Genomic DNA, 18,681 nt, shown 5'->3' on the forward strand with positions numbered 1-18,681 from the left:
TTGAGTGACTAGCACTGGATTCTGTCATGGACTTGTCTATGTAATAGAATTGTTTACTTTATAACATGCTTATATTACACATATAAATTCCGGTTTCCATGATGATCATTAGTGATAATATAGTTATAACAGTAGCAGTCCCAGAATAAAACACTATGGACAAGCCAAAAATATGGAAATAGCCATTAAATAAATCTGTTTTTGGTTTGAGAAAAAAAAAAAAAAGATGCTTCACTATGTAACAGGACCACAATAACCCCTGTCAAATCTAGACATTTTTCTAGTCACAGACTTCCCAGCAAGAAATCTCCTTTCTTTTTTTTGGCTGAGGCATTTGAGGTTAAGTGACATGCCCAAGGTCATACAGCCAGGAAGTGTTTAAGTATCTAAGGCCAAATTTGAACTCAGGTCCTCCTGACTTCAGGGCTGATGCTCTATCCACTGTGCTACCTAGCTGTCCCTTTCCAACAAGAAATCAAAGCCAATATCTATTTTTCTTCATTAGTGTGCTTCTGAGAAATCTAGACATTATTCAAGTTCATTTCCTGCTATCTCTACTAATATACACAAAATCATTAAAATCTATTAAAAATCAATCACAGAACATCATGAAACAAAAACAGTAGCATATACTACTGTGTATAACTATCCAATCAAAATCAATGGGACACTTGCTAACACTCACTTTAAAAAGGTACATTTTATAAAAATAGAAGCAAATGAACAGATTGTTCATAAAATGATATTTCTGAATGGGATCTGGCTTTACTCACCATATATTAAAATATAAGAATGAGAATAGTGGCCAGGGATAGAGCATACCTTTAAAAGGTTGATAAAATTGTATTTGCTTGGAATCTTGAAAAGTTTATCAAAAGGACTTTAAACTGGAAAGGAAGGAGAGAGAGGAAACTACATATATCCATCAAGGTAGATAACATCGAAAATTGCTAGTCTGTAATCAAAATAAAAGTAGGTATATCCTGGAAAACAGCAGTCACCCAGAGATTCAAACCAAACAAAATCCAAAAATGGACTATGGCATTAGATGCTTGTAAAAACAACATAGATAACAATTAATAACAGAGAATCTACCTAAAAGTAGCAAATTTTGTCAAAGTTATATTACTGAATCTTAATACATTGATCCATAATTGTAACATATTTTTGAGAAGGTATATCTTATTCAATCAAAACAAATAAGATAAGTAAAATGATGGTGGTGGTATGAGTGAAGTGAGGGAAAGAAGTGAGCAGGTATTGAGGCAAAGTAACATTGTACATTAAGAAAATACACTATAGGAAGAAGCCCAAGAAATAGAGTATAGTAAACATGATGTTGTGAGAACATCGATGGAGGCCGAAACAAATGATATTTTTGCTGAAGTATACTAGAGACCACCTAGACAAAAAGAACAATAGATGAAGAACTTGGAAACACACTGCAAGCCAGGAACAGAGGCATGGTACTCTAGTGATAAGAGACTTAAATTATCTGAAAACTTCTGAAGTTTTCTTAGCAAAAATCAGAGCAAGTAGTAATTTCTTAACTGTTTTAATAATCATTTCATTCTTTAAAAAGCAGAGAAACCAACGAGGGGAAATTCTTCCTGGTTTTCCTGGACATAGAGGAAATGTTGCTGGGGTGAGAATGAGAAAATGATCATTCCTTCTTAAATTTTGTGATAGAGGAGAGGAAAACTAGAAATAATCCAGGAATCAAGTGAAAATTAGGAATAGAATGATAAATGCTCTAGATTCTGAAAAAAAAAGGCATTTCAAAGGATTTGGAGAAAGCACAAGTAGATCCTACACTAAAATTCAATGGGGAAAATAAGCCCTAAAGTGATAGAATACTCTTAAGAATGAAATAATGAAAAATAGCAACAATTTTGATGAGAAAGAAAATAAGTGAATGATCCAAAGAGACTTCTATGAGTACAGAAGGACTTATTAAACAACTTAGATTTTTAAAAGACTTATACAAAAGATGGAAGCAAGGACACATAACAGTGGATGAAAGGTGATCTGAAAAGGGAGGGAATTTGCTAATTCTCTTAGAACAGAAAAGGCCACCTGCTGAAGGGAGCAAATGAGCTGAGAATGGAAGGAAACCGGGAAAACTAAAATAAGCTGACACAAATTTGGGGGTAAGAACTCAGGGCAAAGGAGATGGAGAATTATGTTCCAGGAACTCCAAGTAGGTTAAAACTGCTAGCTCACAGAATGTATGGAAACAATCCAGGGTAGGATGACTGGAAAAGAAGACCATGAAGAGCTTTAAATGCCAAACAGGATTTTTTACATTTTTACAAAGTAATATTTTTACATCAGATATATAGCATAACGAATATATACCATTTTTCCAAAAAAGCTTTGGAGATAAGGGAAGGATATATACTTCCCTGACACAACTTCATTCTCTGAGAGAATAGGTTCAAAAATTACACAGCATTGGTTCCACCAAGTTCACATTCAAATGCAGCATGACTTTTATATGAGTCCTTGTCCAGACATGACTTGATTTCCAGATAAATTCTCATTTCAGCTTTCTCTGGCCTTGGTTCAATATGCACTTCCAAAGGCCATTTCTTGCTCTTCAGGGCACTGATGCAGAGCAGACTTCTAAACTTGTCTGTGACACAGAAGCACTTGCAAAGTTTCAGAAACTACAATCTCCTTTATCTCTCTAACTGGAAGTAGGAAACAAGCCTCATAATTAGTTGTCTGGAAGTATGTTTAGTTGTATTGGTCAAAGTTTTTCAAAGTAATTTGTCTTTACAATATCGTTGCTATCATAAACTTTTCTCATGGTTCTCTTCACTTCATTTTGTATCAGTTCATATATGTTTTCCTAGCAAATGACTTTTTATTTGAATTTAGAGATAATATGAAACCCAGAAGTTCCTTGAGCAGAGGGTCCATGTCATCAGCCTATACTTTAAGAAAATCATCTTGGCAGGTGACTAGAGAATGGACCAGAGTGGAGAAAGACTTGAAGTCAGGGGGCCAATTATAGAATATGGTATTAGTTAATGAGTGCTTGCTTCATGAGTAAAGAGAAGAGGGCATAGAATTAAGATGTTACAAAGATATAGATAAGATTTGACAACAAATTGGGTATATTGAGTGAATGAGGAGCCAAGGATGGAGTCAAGGATGACACTAGTGTTGTTGGACAGATTGGGAAGATGATGGTTTCTTTGACAGTAATGAGGAACTTCAGAAGAGGAGAGGGTTTGGTGAGGTATCTTGATTTGGGGATTTGAACATGTTGAATTTAAATACCTATGGGATATCCAGTTGCAAATGTTTAACAGTCAGTTGGGAATAAGTGATTATAGTGCAGAGGCTGGACATAGGAAATCAATGGTCAAACAATATTTATTGGCTCCCTTTTGTGAGCTAGGTACTGTGTTAAGAGATGAGAATATTTAAGAGAAAAATATTATCCCTGCCTTCAAGGAGCTTATAATCTAATGTAGGAACACAATACAAAAAGGAAGCTGGAAGACAAGACAAAAAAGGAAACTGAAAGGGGATGGAGATCCCAAAGGCAATTTTGTTCCTGGACTCAAAACCAAAGCAAGGAATCTGTCAGAAAATGAAAAGTATAAGTGAAAAGTTCTAGGCCTTCCCTAAAGGAGTTTATTGTTCTGTCCTCCCATTAGAAGGGACAGGCAGCTGAAGGGACAGAAAAGTACAGAGTATCAAAGCGAGATTAATTACTATGACGACCAAGCAGAGCAACTGATGAAAAATGAAGAGTGGATCTGGGAATTCTCTCCATGGAGATAATGAACTCATGGTAACCAATGAAATCACCAAGTAAGATAGCATTGTACAAAAAGACAAAAGGATCCAAGACAAAGCCTTGGGAGATATCCATGGTACTGGGCTTTAAGTACATGATGAACCAGAAAAGGAGACTGAGAAGATCAAGAGAGAATCAGAAGGCAGCAGTGTCACAAAACCCTCAAGACAGACTTTGCCCAGATGAACAAGATGATCAGGAGTGCAGAAATATTAAGGAGAATGAGAAAAGGCCATTCACTTGTACAATCAAAAGATCACTGTGATTTGGTTTGAGTGGTCTCAATTCCTGGTGGTCAAGAGGTTAGTGGCAATAAGAGAGTTGTTAAGAATCCTCTTTAAGTCAGCCACAGGTTTAGGAGTGAAAGAATTCATTTATTCCCGAATTATTAGTTGCAAAATGAAAGTTTATTGTTGGATAGAAACCAGTTTACCAAGAGACTGACTTCTATAGTGGCAGATCTATTGGAAAACGGAGTTTTGGCACTGAGAATGCTTTCTCAGTGGGCATAGGATCCTGGCAGCTGAAAGTGACAGAGATCTCAAGCTACCTAGGTCCATCTGCAAAGACCTTAGTGGAGAGAAGCTGTTATACTGGATATCTTAGTGAGGGGTAGGACAGCCTGAGCAGATCAGACCACATGGGGGCTGAGACAGCTCAGATTAGGATTCCTCAATTGAATGAGAATTTAAAATTTCTATGGGAGTTGATTCTCTTATCCTGAAAGGTTTGGGCTCTCTCTCTTGACTCCTTGGAGCCTGGGAGAGCCTGATCAAAGGGGATACAATCTCAGAGTGCTAATCTTAGGGACCACAATTTATAGTAAAGGAAACAGTTCCCGCCTGCTTCAACTGGAAACTTTGAAGAAAGCAGTTTCAGTTGAAGAATCAGATCAGAATCCATCTCCTGTAGGATTGAGAACAGAATGAGAGGAAAGTAGAGGATAATCAATCATTCCAGTCTGTGGGGATTCAGTTCCATTCAATATCCTGATATGTATATAGCACTGCATTACATTTTGAGGTTACAAAAGCAAAGACAAAATCGAGTTCCTAAACTTGAATATCCTCAGGGGACTGGCTGGATAACTTGCTTCCAAAAGTTATGATGAGTAATGTAGAGCCCACTCCCCAATTTGGAGCATTTTCAGGCATTCTGTACCTAGTTCTAGTCTGTAAGCCATATGATCAAGATATTTTTTCTAATTGGTTGCTTCCTTAAAACTGAGGTTCATCGTGACCCATTAGTTAGGGCTTTGAATTTGGTTTGTTTTTTTTTTTTTTTTCCCCTGCCTAGTATGTTCAAGTGAGAAGAAAAGGATTAAGCCTTGAGGAGGGAGGAGGGAAGTCTCAGGGACTTCTGTTTGTTTTGTTTTGTTTCTCTCCATTCAGGTCCCCATGATATGACCCAGGAACACACAAATCTGCTATTGTTTCTATTGTTATCCTTGTTGTGTCCATTCTTCCTGCTGGTAAAGGGGCTTAGAGATGGCTGTGACTTTTTGAACTTAAAAAAGTCAGGAGAACAAGCCACAAGGGCTGGAGTCCATGATAGGTTTTACAGCCAGCATTAGGGCCCTGAGGAATTCCCTTTTGGACCTAGGCTAGGAATCATTCAGTGGCTGTGCCACATTTGGACATAAATTTTTGGGACTAACACTATGTAGAAAACTGCTTACGTCTAAGTCTGTACTTCTTAGGAACTAAAGAGAATATTTCACTATTTTTACTTTGTATTTGCTTTGTAAAATCTAATTGATGCTAACTGGTAAAATGAAACTGGAATGAAAATTACTAACAGCTAACAGTGGGAGGATGAACAGAAGCAGCTGGAGCCTAGAAGAACAATTTAAAGAAAAATGAATAAGCAGGAAGGCTGGAAATAGCTAGGAAAACATCTCCAGTATTTGCCAGAATTTTCCTGAGTCTTTTCAGGTTTAGTTCTAGTTGTTCTTTACAACCTCCTTACCTGTATTCTCTTAGGACTCTAAAAATTAGAAAATAAAGAATTATTAGCTTTGGGTAGTATATGCTTTTGCCTATACATGAAGGTCCAACAGGGAGCTAGAAAAGTGATCTCTTCCGGATGTCCATCATCACAATCAGCCATTTATAAGTATTACTTTAAGTTCTTTCTATAAGCATTTTTAAGCACTGGTAGGTGTTATATTAGGTGCTATGTAAATGAAGCTAGATTAAGCTTTTATCCCTAAGAAAGGGAAGTATATAGATAGATGAGTTATTAGTGATAGAGGCAAATAAACATTGAATAAATACATAAAACTAATATAATTATATTAATTGCAAAGAAGCATTTAGTGATACTGGAAAGTGAAGAGGGAGTCTTAAAGAATTGAATGTTGAAAAAAACCACCTATTTTACAATCCTAACTGATTTTGTTTATGTAGAAACTTCCTCTGGCAATCACCTAAAATATATTATTTCATGTTTACGAATGTGTAGTAGGATATTTGTGATATGTCTCTATTTTTTAAATATAAAGATTAAAATTTAACAAAAATAAAAGGGTCACTTACCTCTTTCAAGTAATATGTCATGAATCCATCAATTATGCCATCTTGTTCAAGTCCTATAATAAGGTTCACTACACTGGTAAAAGCAAATACTGCATAAACTAAAGAAATAAAACCAGTGATTTAAAATACTCAGAATATAATCAGATTAATATTGTCCAACAAAAACAGAATAATCCAAAATAATTATCACTAAGGTAATATGGAATGTGTCAACATAGGCCAATGAAATATGCACATTAAAACAAAAATAGAGGCACATGTATATATAACATTGCACAGGAATGCAGTCATTTAGAAACCTCAACCACAAAATCAAAATAAAGGTAGCTAATTGACCCCTCCCAAAAAAATTATATTCTTGATAAACTTGATAAAATACTATCAATTTCAATGCATTCAAATCTATCACTTAATTATAATTTTCTTGCTCACTGTTAAACATAATTAACATTTAAAAGTTATTTGTGGTTAATAAGTGTTAGTTAATTGAAATAAGCATAAGAACTTCAATAAAGTTCCACTACAAAGTTATTGTTTTGCCTCATCGAGGTTCAACTAAGTAATCTTTCCTTCAAGAACAGGATCATAAATTTAGACTAGAGAGGACCTTAGAGACCACTCAGTCCGATCTCTTCATTTTACAGATAAAAAAACTAAGACCTAGATATATTGAGCAATTTGCCCAAGTTCGAATAGTAAAAGAAGTAGCAAAGCCAGTTTCTGAAATCAGGTATTTTAACTTTAAATGCAACAGTTCTCTATTCATTGTCTCTTTGTAGTCTTACCTTTCCTTCTCTTAATGCAATGCTCATTTGAAGTGACAAGTATATCTTAGGAAACTTAATGACTGACTGCATCCTGGGCAAAATACCAAATCACAAATATTGAACGACTGGTTGTATAACAGTTATTACTCATACTTTTCCTAATTAAAATATTCACCAGAATTCCTGCTTACATGAGTATTTCTTGCAAAGCCATAGCAGTCTGAATCAATATTATCTTTAAGATCTTTTCCACTGTACCACAACCTTTAGAACTCATCCTCCATCTCCAACTCACTGTCAGGTTGGGGCTCCAGAAGGCAAAGTCTTTCCTCCCTCAGGTTTCTAGAAGTAACTCTAAAGGGTTGGGAATGGCTTTTAATAATTTTGCTCGTGAATACTCATGTACTATGTCAATGAATATAGAGTAACTAATTGAACTAAATTAGCCAGCCAGAGGTAATTAGCAAGCATCAGAGCTTTGAGTACCTTGTAATTGAGGTTGAGGAGTATGAGTCACCTTTCATGCTTTTCTCTCCTCTTTACTATTTGCTGTTCTCAAGAAATTAACTTGGGTATTTTTGGCAAAAATCTATAATTCTAAACCATTTACAACATTCCAGTGACATGGAGGAGTTTCAACATTATCCTCTTTTAATATCATCTCTTGCACATAGTGTTAAGGAGTTTTGGGGAAAGTACATGTGGCACAGTTCATATAAAAGTGTTGACATTAATATTTCCCATACTTCTACATACATGGTAATACAACTTAATAAACATAATTTTAAATGCATGTTTATATATATATACATATATTTATACTATGCTTATCAAATTTATATATAACATGAAACTAGAAGGGAACACACTGGATGGCAATCCAAAAAGATCTTTTTTGTCTAGTCTGATGGGCTAAATTTAATAATAAGGTCATAACAATAGTTAACATTTATATGATGTTTTAAGATTTGCAAAACACTGTAAACATATGTTGTCTCATTTGAACCTCACAATAACTGTGGGAGGTGGATGCTATTATCCCCATGTGATAAATGAGGAATTGAAGCAATTGTGCAGGGTCACTCAGCTGTCTGGCTGTCTTTGTCTGTGTCTGTGTCTGTGTCTAAGGCAGAATCTGAATAGAGGACTTCTTGTCTAACCCCCTATCCATTAAATCACTAGCTTCATAGGAACTTTTGATTTAGTTTAATAATTATATATGTAGTCTTAGATTTGTATGCAAAAAATCCAATGGCATAAAGATAGTATGGGGGAAATAGTGAGAGACATTAATTTAAAAGACCTAAAAGAGCCACCAAAAAAGCAGAATGTATACAAAAAAAGAACAAACACAGCTTGAAAGAAGAGATATGAGAAGACAACTCCATACCATCTATTTACAGAGGTAGGAGGTCCACTATTACTTTTCACTGCGTGTATTTTCCTTTTTTGTCTTTAAACAATACTATTTGTAATATAAAATGGCTCTCTGGGATGGGTATCAAGGGGAGAAGGGAAATTATAATAATATAAAAAAGGTAATAAAAGTTTATTTAAATTAAAAAAAGAACAAAAGACTTAAGCATTTTAGTGGAATAAAACCTTGTTATGAGAAAAAAAATGTGACTTGGCAACCAAAATTACTAATACAATCATGAATCTTAGAAGACTGGTGTCCAGAAAAAAAGAAAGTAACAGTCCAAAAGTAATATACTCAGATCATGTCCTATCACTTCTGAGGACCACATTTTAATAAAGATGTTAATATATTAGCACTTATCCAAAGGATAAATATTGTGAAGAAATTAGAAATAATCCCATATAAGAATAAGATGAAAGAAATGAGAATAACTTGGAGAAGAGGAGGCTTGGGATTACCTCATCAATTCTCAACAATGTCATTGTCATCTCAGTGTACATGATGATTCACAGACCTATAGAAAAGACATCCTTATTTTTCCTAAGCTCCAGTCCCACATCAATAACTACATTGTATTGGACATTTCCAACCAGATATCTCAAAAACATCACAAACTCAATATGTCTAAAATAAACATCATCTTTTCTCAAACCTACCTCTTTTTGAAATTTCCCTATTTCTATCAAAGCTTTCATATTTCTAATCTCCCAGTTTTGTTACTTTGGTGATATCCTTGAGCCCTGATGCTCCCTCTTTAAATACAGTTATTAAATCTTGCCATTTCTACCTCTTCAACAAGTGTCTGTACCTTTCTCACTAATCACAAGACCATCCCATTAATCCAACTCAGTCACCTTTCTCCTGGACTGTTGCAATTATTCTTGCTTTACTGTGGCCCAGAGGGTAAGGCTAGGTACAATTTGCAGAGGTAGATTTGGCTCTCCAGTGGGGGAAAACTACATAATAATTAGAGCTTTCCCTAAATGGAATGAGCTCACTTGCAAAGTAAGCTCCTGTTACTCAGTCTTCAGAAACAGAGGTTGGACGACCATTTGTCAGGATGTTACAGGGGAAATTTGTGCTCAGATGCAGTTTAGACTGGATAGCTTATAAGGTTTCTTGCAGATTTGTAGTTCAATGCTACCAGTTCGGGGGTTATTAACCTTTTGAGTGTCATAGTCTCTATACAACCTGCCGCCTTTGGCAACCTATGAACTTCTTCTCAAAATAATGTGTTTAAATGCATAAAATAAAATATATGGAAATACAAAGGAAATCAATAATATCAACTATACATATATATATTATATTACAGTTATCAAAAAAATTTTAACCAAGTTCATAGAGGCAGCTATATACAGTGAATAGAGCACCAGTTCTGGAATTTGGAGGACCTGAGTTCAAATCCAGCCCCAGGCACTATCTATGTGATTCTGGACAAGTCACTTAACCCCGAGTGCCTTCCTCCTAAAAAAAATGATGATTAAAAAAAAATCTCTTAATTCCATAATCTTAGTTTAAGAACTCCTTTCTTATCAGTTTGAAAAGACATTGTGGTATAGTGTGTTGAAGAAGCTAGCCTCAGAACCAGGATCTCCACTTTTGATACATGCTGTCTGTGTGATACTAGGCCAATAATTTAACCTCTCAATTGTCTAGGAAACTCCAAATCTGTAGATTTAAAATGTATCCTCATTATAAGGTCAAGCACCTAAGTAAATGAAGGAGTTAGGAATCAAACTTAGAGCCTTCTGATTCTAAAACTAATATTCTGCTAAAACATGGAGTCTCAAAAAAAATCTAAAAGCTGAATCTCCATTAAAAGAGAAAAACATACACACACACATAACACACAACACACATGTATATATTAAAAATAAATATAAAATATGTCTATATTTTCTATAGTCTGAAATCAGAGAAAACAGCATGAATGAATGTAAAGAATATTTCACCAGAAATCACAAAGATGTTGGTTCTGGGCACAGCTCTATCACATTCATTAAGTGATTTTGGAAAAGTCACAGAATTTCATTAGGCCTCAGTTTCTCATTCATAAAATGAAGGAGGTAGACTAATATTCTTTGACTTTGAAAGCAGAAAACTGCAAGCCAAAATAATACTATATGGAATACTATTGTGCTATAATAAATGAGGAGAAGGATTTCAAAAAAAAAAAAAAACCTGGGAAAAGATATGAACTGTTGCAAAGTGAAGTGAGAAGAACTAGGAGATCATTTTATATATAGTAATTATGATCAACTGTGAAGGACTTAGCTACTCTGATCAAAACAATAATCCTAATATGGTTCTGAAGGACTCATAATTAAAGTATTATCCACATCCAGAGAGAGAACTGATAAACTCTGAGTGCAAAGTAAAATATAATTATCTGACTCTATTTTTCTTGCTTTATTGTAACATAGGTAATGTGAAAATATACTTTATATGACTTCATAAGTATAACTGATATCATATTGCTTACCCTCTCAATGGGTGGTAGAAGGCTGGAGGGAGGGAGAAAATTTGGAACTCAAAATTTTCTAAAATGCTACAAATAAATAATTTTAAAAGGGGGGAAAAAGAAATAATGTTAGCATCTCCTTTTCTCCCACCCAATTATTGATTCCTTCATCTTTTCCTCTGTTCTTTTTTCTCCTCCCCTGATTAAGTGATTTAAGAAACCACTTAAAATGTGTACTTGCACAATTGCTTAAATTTAATTACTTTAACAAATACTCTCTGGCTGCCTGATGGTAATCAATGTATAAAATACAGAATAGCACCCCATCAATAACTATAAAATTTCTTATGACAATGACATATGGAAAATTAACTATATATCTGATATTTGCTAAAATATTTCCATCCAAATTTTAAATGCTATGAAAAATTATTTATAATCCAATGATAAATATAAGTTTGGGCAGAAGAAAAAACTCCCAACCAACCTAATGTCCAGTATTTTCTATTCCATTAATACCTACCATAAAACAAGGGATCTCTAGGTGGTTTTCTCTTCACAAGAGCACGAGCCAACAGAGCTACAATGAGTAGAACCAGTACTCCAGCAGCTACAATTGCCCAGGAACTATAAAAATTAAAACATGGAAGCTGAGTCACTATCAAAATAAACATTCCAATGCGGGGAATTTCCTAGCCAGCTGAATACATTCTCCCAAATAATGCTGTTCCACTATTTGTTTAATATGGAAGTTCTAGGTGCAGCATACTTCACCATGAAGATCAATCTTTGGCACAGCTGTTGGTTGGTATAATACCTAAAAACATCTGACTGGCTAATAAATGATTCTATTTAGAGAGTGCTTTATAATTACAATAGATTTTTACATACATTATTTCACCTGATCCTTACAATAATCCTGTGATGTTATACAAGTATTATAATTATTCACATTTATATAGCACTTGTGGGGATTGTAAATCATCTTAAATAGGAACACAGATTTAGAAAGGACCTCAGAAGTCAATAGCTCAACACTCTAGTTTTATAGATAAATGTAAGTGACCTGCCCAAGATCATATAAGTAGCAAACAACCAACATGGACTTGAATCTAGGATCTTCAACTCTAGAACCAATGCTCTTTTCACTATACTATGCTGGCTTCCTATACATTAGCTCATTTGATTCTCAACAACTGTGAGATATATGAATACAGATATAGATACACTATTACTATCATCTCCATTTAACAGTTGAGTAAACGGAGGCACATAGAAGTAGTAAGGGGCATAGATGGGACCTAAACTCTAATTTTTCTGATTCCAAGACACATCTCTTTCACAGGGAGCAGACAAAATTCCTTTGTATTGGGTATTTTCCTCATGTGGTATCTCCAGTAGGGGTTATTATTCTGAATTGGTGTCAAAACATAAGAAGTAAAGAAGTCTTAGATTCCTGGAGACTTTGAAAAAGATTAAGCCTTAGCAAGAAAACTAAGAAGGAATGAGAATTAAAGAGCAAATCAAGTTGGCTCCTATCCCTTCAGTGTTCTTGCCAAGAAAGGGGAATTGGTACAGAACTTTGAATAATAGATGGTGCCCAATGGCAAACTATTGCTAGGGTAAAACATTGAAGAGTGCTAGTGATTTTCAGCAGGATAAAAGACTATTCAAGTTTTTGCCACTTTCTGTCATAAGTCACTCTTGTATAATTCTACTTCCCATATCTGACTCTACTCTGTATTTGTAACTAGACTGTTACATGGATAAAAGATTGTATGTGTACTTAAGGACATACATGTACAGTTGTCCCCTGACCAGTTAAGAAAGTTCATCATGGCGATCAATTAGAACTAATTGACTTATGGTAGAAAGACAAGAGACCAAAAGCATGTCCTAAAAGCAGGCAGGAGGTAAGAATCAGAGGATAATAACATGTTCAACATTAAATTTTACAAGGTCCAACAAAACAATTCCAGGTCCTTTTTACCTCAAGACCTAGGTTCAACCATCTAGGACTCAAAAATCACTGGGCCTCACATCAATTTTGGCCCTATCACAATATATTAGGGGTAAGGAAATTGCACCCCACACTTTGTGATCTAGTTTTAATACAGGGATCCCTGTAGGAGTTTTAACTCGGAAATGGTCCTACAATAACTTTTTTTAAGCCTCAATAGACTTGAGCAGGGAATGGGAAGGAAAGCTATGGAAAAACTATAGAAATCCTTGATTCCCTAGTGTACCAAAAAAAATCCATAGAATCTAGGACTTTCCATTTCTTCATGACCTACACTTCCAAAGGATGGTCCTACCCCAAGCTGTGTCTCATGAGATCAAGAACATTTCCAAATTAATAAGTATTATTTCATTTTCTTGGATAAAATTCACATGATAACATGATAAAAGTGGCAACCGATTCAATCAGCTTTTACCAAAAGACAAAAAGAAAACCGGACTAGATCAAATCAACAAATATTTGCTCAAAAAAGTTTATCTACTAAGTATGCAGTTCTGTGATACATAATCTTGGAGATCCAATAAAACACAAAACCTTTAGCTAGTGAACTAGCTAAAGAAAGCCAGGAACACATGAAATGTGAGCTATCAATATAATATTTAAATAGCAATTCAAAAAATAGATTACAGACTTTGCAGAGATGTTAAAATGTATATGACTAATTGCCAAAGGAATTATAGAAATATTGAGTATTAACTATAAGAATTTAGAAGATGAGATAGAGATTGGTGTGACTTGGGATGGTAAAAAAAAAAAAAAAAAAAAAAAAAAGCTTGATTAAAGAGGTAGAGATTTGAGCTATGACTTAAAGATGGAAGTCAGAAGGTACAGAAAAATATATGGAAAAGGAGTGAAAACATAATTTGAAAGAAGGTAAGAAATAAATGCTGTAGTCAGGTATGTTAGAATACACCTCCCCAAAGCCTAAACACAGGCAGTTAAGTGATACAGTGGCTAGAGTACTGACCTGAAGCCAGGAACTTCCTGAGTTCAAATCTAGTTTCTGACATGTGCCAGCAGTGTGACCCTGGATAAGCCACAAACTGGTTTGCCTCAGTAAAGTGAACTGGTAAAAGAAATGATAAACTGTCTAGTATCTTTGCAAAGAAAACACTAAATGAGGTCAGAAAGAATTGGACATGCCTGAACAACAACATGAGATTATCAACATTTTTATTATAACTCCCAACTTAGCCAGAAAGTTTCGTTCTCTTTGTCTTCGAATTGTCCTACAATTCTGGAGCCCCCAGCTCTCAACTACAATTACATCTAATATTATAGTATACTTCTCTGTATATATGTAATTTTCATGCTACTGCTGTCACCAAGTAGAAGATAAGACAACTATTGGTCATTTTTATGTGTGTGAAGAGACTTGCTTAATTAGCTAGGAGGCCACCAAATATTCTATTTTTACAGGACGGGTTTAATAAATATTTGTTAAATTTGAAGAATCAGGCCATAAATGAACGCCTTTCCCCCTTTTTTTAAGCATATTGAAATAACTTACTTATTTTAAATCTTCCCTCTGTTAAAAGATCTGTTCAGTCAGCCAGCCACTCCTTAACAGTGAAGTTCAGTCTAAAAAAAGAAAGTTAGCTCCATCTAGGGCAAGAAACTGGAATAATGAATGATGAAAAAGGAGGCAGCGTGGAAAAGCAGAGGGACACCATCTGAGCCAGATGGTCCGGATTCTAGTCCCAACATGATTTCTAATTGACTGCAGGCTTTGGGTATGTCTGTTACATTCTATAAACTTCATTTTGCTTATCTGAAAAATTGGAGGGAAGGGAGGGAGAGTGTTGACTTGGATGATCTCTGAGGTTCTTTCCAGTCCTGGAACTGAACATTAAAGTTAAGCTGGATACACAATGTATGCATATTGCATTGCTAACCTTTTGATAGATTTGATAGCAAAGAGTAGGTACTCAGTGCATTATTAACAGCAAATAATTGAACTTATTCTGTTTAAGGATCATTATATCTGAATCTTTAGAAGAAACTCAGATCACAAAATTTTAAAACCAAAAGTGATCTTAGAGAGTCAGCAGTCAATTCGTTTATGCCAGGTACTAGGCTAAGAGCTAGGAAAACAAGAGACTAGAGAGATGAATAAACAACTAGATAAATGAATGAATGAAATGCTCCCTACCCTCAATCAGCTTAAACTCTTCTGGATATATACACGAGTACACCAATGAGGAATTACAAAGTAATTTCACAGGGCCTCTCTATTATTCCCTCTAGAATCGAATAAACTTGAAAAACCCCTCATGAGCTGGCTTCTTCCTAACTCTCCATATAGTACTCCCCTCAGTGAACAACTAACTATACATGCCTATTTACTGATCCACCAGACATTCCCTCCCCTCCCCGATACTCATCTCTTCCTCCTTACCTCACCTTCAAATCTCTTAAGCAAGAGGCCTTTCCCCAGCCCCCACTTCCCTTAGTGCCTTTACCCTGAGATTATCTCCCAAAGAGAGATATTCTCTCTTCATATATGTGTATATAAATACATATAACTATGTATGTGTGTATATATACATATATATCTATAGCTATCTATATATTCTTATGTATCTATATAGATAGATGGGTCTTAAGAGTATCTAGTTTTTTGCATGTTGTCTCTATAATTAGAATTTGAATTTCTTGAGGGCGAATATAATTTCTTTGCATTCCCATCCCTTAGCACAGTGCCAAACATAGTAGATGATCAATGCTTATTGAAAATGATGGTGATGATGATAATGATCATAATCATGAGAGATGGAACATTCATCAATAACTGGAGCAAGGAGAAAAGGCTTTATATAGGAAGTGGCACTTGAGGTGTGCCTTGAAGGAAGGCAAAGATTCTAAGAGGAGAGGAGAAGGAAGTTCATTCTAGACTTTGGGGATATATGTGGAAGGAGGAGGAGACAGCCTGTGCAAAGGTTTCTTTTTGCCTGACCAATTTTTATGTGATTCCAGGTATATAAGTAAATAAAATAGGTAGATAAATCCAACATTTACTGATAATAAATTGTAATTTCATAAGGCCCACATTCAGTTAAGGAACTCCATATGGAGTCACAACCCACAGTTTAAGAAGCTTTGATCTACATCAGGGATTCTTAACCTCCAATGCATAGATAGATTTGAATAGGATAAAAAGGCATCTTAATTTTCAATAACCTCTAATTGAAATTTAACATTTCCTTCAATGATATAAAAACATTATTCTGAACCCAGGTCCCTAGGCTTCACCTAATTGATAAAGAAGTACATAAGGAAAAAAAGCTTTAGAATGTTGATATAGATCTCATCATTTCCAGATAAGAAACTGAGGGCCAGAGATCAAGTGAGTGGCTCATGATCTTGAAGCTAGTCAGTGAATTCCTGCCTTTCAGAGAGATCAATGCTTTCTTCTCAGCATCCTAAATAGAAATGTCCTTTCCTCCTCCTCCTCCTCCTTTTCCTTCATTTCTTTTTCCTCCTTTTCCTTCTTCAATTCCTCTCACTCCTCCTTCTATTCTTCCTTCTCATCCTCTTCTCTTCTACCTCTTCCTCCTCCTTCTCTTCAGTGTAGATGAAGTCTGAAGCCATAGTGAGTGGCTCCTGGCATGTAAGCATTGCTGAACAAAGGGACCACCATTTACAGTGAAATTCAGGAGCAGATTTTCAGTTTAAAGGCTAGCTTGCAATTTCCTCAGCAGCAACAGCTTTGAGAAACACAATAGGTTTACTTCCTGCATGCTGATAGGAACTCACTTCTGGCACAGAATCAGTCTGCCCCAGGGCCAGAATTGGAACAACTTTTCTTCAGGTCCTTATTTGGGGACTGGTCGGGTGCCTTGGAATGCTAAGGGGAACGTTTGGATAGAAGTCCTCAGTTCTAGTCTCAGTTTTTTTGTCTCTATTCATTTGGTGATCTTGGACATACTTGTTCACCATCCTGATTCTGTTTCTTGATCTGTAAATCAAAGGGATTCGACTAGAACTCCAAGGTTATTCCAGAACTAACATTCAGTGATTCTACATAGTGTCCGCAGCTTCATTTGGAAAGTACAGACAGAGCTTCCAGGTTCCAGTTAAATTTAATGTTGCACTAAAACTCTTAACATTCCCTTTCAAATAATACCATTTTGTTACCATTATAGTTTAGTTCCTACCTTTTTTTCCAGAGCCTGTTCCCCAACTCTGCTATAGTAGATTAAAAATAATTAGAATGCATTCCTTTAATATAGAATTTAGTAGTTTTCCAAGTGCTGCAACATCCATGTTTTCATTTAAGCAGGGGATTGGGCTACTGCTATTTCTAGAGTTGGAAGGGACCTTAGAAATTAACCAGTCCTACTTCTGCATTTTACAGATGCAAGGCAGAGGAATGAAATGATCTAGCCAAAGTCACACAGCTAATTTGTAGTAGAGTTTGTCCTGGAACTCTTGGCTCCAATAATGCAACAATCTTTCTATTACAATAATTCACCACCTATTTCTAAAGGTACCCCAATAGAGATCTTTTTGCATCCTGGATTTAGAACTGGAAGGAGTTTGGATTTCAGAGTCTAGAAGACCTAGATTTTAATCCCAGTCCTGCCATTTAATAACCAGAATGACCTTGTGCAAATCACTTAATTAAACCATCCCTCCATTTTCTCTTCTTTAAAAATGAGAGAGGGTCAGACTAGATGACTTCTAAGATTCCTTCCACTCTAAAATATTCTGAGTTTATGATTTCTTCCGCCATATTTTTCAGATGAGGAAACTAAAATTCATTGAGATTAAGTGATTTAAGCCAAGGTCATACAGGTAGAAGCAGCAGGATGGGAATTTTAACTCTGGCCCTTCCTTTCCAAATCCAGCTCTCTCTGCTCCTCAAGAATGAAAGGTGTACAGGAATTAGTGCTTCGGGGGGAAAGCCCAGCAGAAAGGACACGCACCTCCCACACTCACACGGATAGAATCAACTTATCTGGATATAAAAAGTTACAGTTTCATACATTCTAACGAATCCTTGTTTCTAATCTTGCTTCAGTTGCATCTAGGAGGTGCTGTGTGCCTTACAAAGAGTAAACGCTTAATGCACCGAATCTAGTTGCTAATTTTAAAAAGTCACCTAATGTTAAAGCTGGAGGAAAATTCGGGAGACCAGCTAGTGCAAGCCTCTCGCGTAGACCTTCCCTCTGCGCTGACCTCTCCGGTCCCTAGCCGGGGCTTCCCCCTGCCCCCACCCTTCCAGGCCACTCACTTGCGATGAGCTGCCAGGTGGTTGAAGACGTAAGTGGCAGGGATAGCGGAGAGGGACAGCACGAAGACTCCGGTGGCTGCAGAGGCGCTCATCTCCTCCGGAGATCCTGGCCGGCCTTCACCGCATCTCGCCCCCGGCGCCGCCGCCGCTGAGTCCGCCTGGGCGCGGCCGCCGCCGCCCCTCGCTTCCTGCAGCGCACCCGAGTCCCCACAGTCGAGCGCGGCAGCTGCCTCCTCCCCTAAACTTGACCGAGCTTCCGCCGAGGCGCGCGTCTCCCCGAAGCGCCCCACCCCGCCTGCCCTCTCGGGCTCTCGAGCCGCGGCGCCCCAGACGCCCAGCTCCCGGGGCGGCTCCAGTGGCCCCGGCCAAGAGGGCACCATAAGCTCGAGGACGCTAGTCCAACCCTCTCTTTTGTAGCCCTGC

General features: G+C 36.5%; 2 protein-coding genes across 5 annotated transcripts in view; one reads left to right on the plus strand and one right to left on the minus strand.

Moving 5' to 3' along the window:
- TM6SF1 (transmembrane 6 superfamily member 1) overlaps positions 1-18,663 on the minus strand; it is a 54,487-nt gene extending 35,824 nt beyond the window's left edge. Inside the window, exons 1-3 of one of the 4 annotated variants that reach the window (XM_051981184.1) lie at positions 18,259-18,639; positions 11,526-11,629; positions 6,352-6,449 (exon numbers count right to left, since the gene is read on the minus strand). In XM_051981184.1, coding sequence (XP_051837144.1) covers positions 6,352-6,449; positions 11,526-11,629; positions 18,259-18,638 — 582 coding nt within the window. In that variant the 5' untranslated portion in view covers position 18,639. Of the gene's footprint in view, positions 1-6,351; positions 6,450-11,525; positions 11,630-18,258 lie in introns of all 4 variants that reach the window. The other 3 variants (XM_051981183.1, XM_051981185.1, XM_051981186.1) reach the window with 3 other exon arrangements.
- HDGFL3 (HDGF like 3) overlaps positions 1-18,681 on the plus strand; it is a 190,152-nt gene that overhangs the window by 113,767 nt on the left and 57,704 nt on the right. The window lies entirely within an intron of this gene.

The sequence above is a fragment of the Antechinus flavipes genome, chromosome 2 (assembly GCF_016432865.1).
Source record: "Antechinus flavipes isolate AdamAnt ecotype Samford, QLD, Australia chromosome 2, AdamAnt_v2, whole genome shotgun sequence".
NCBI classification, from domain to species: Eukaryota; Metazoa; Chordata; class Mammalia; order Dasyuromorphia; family Dasyuridae; genus Antechinus; species Antechinus flavipes.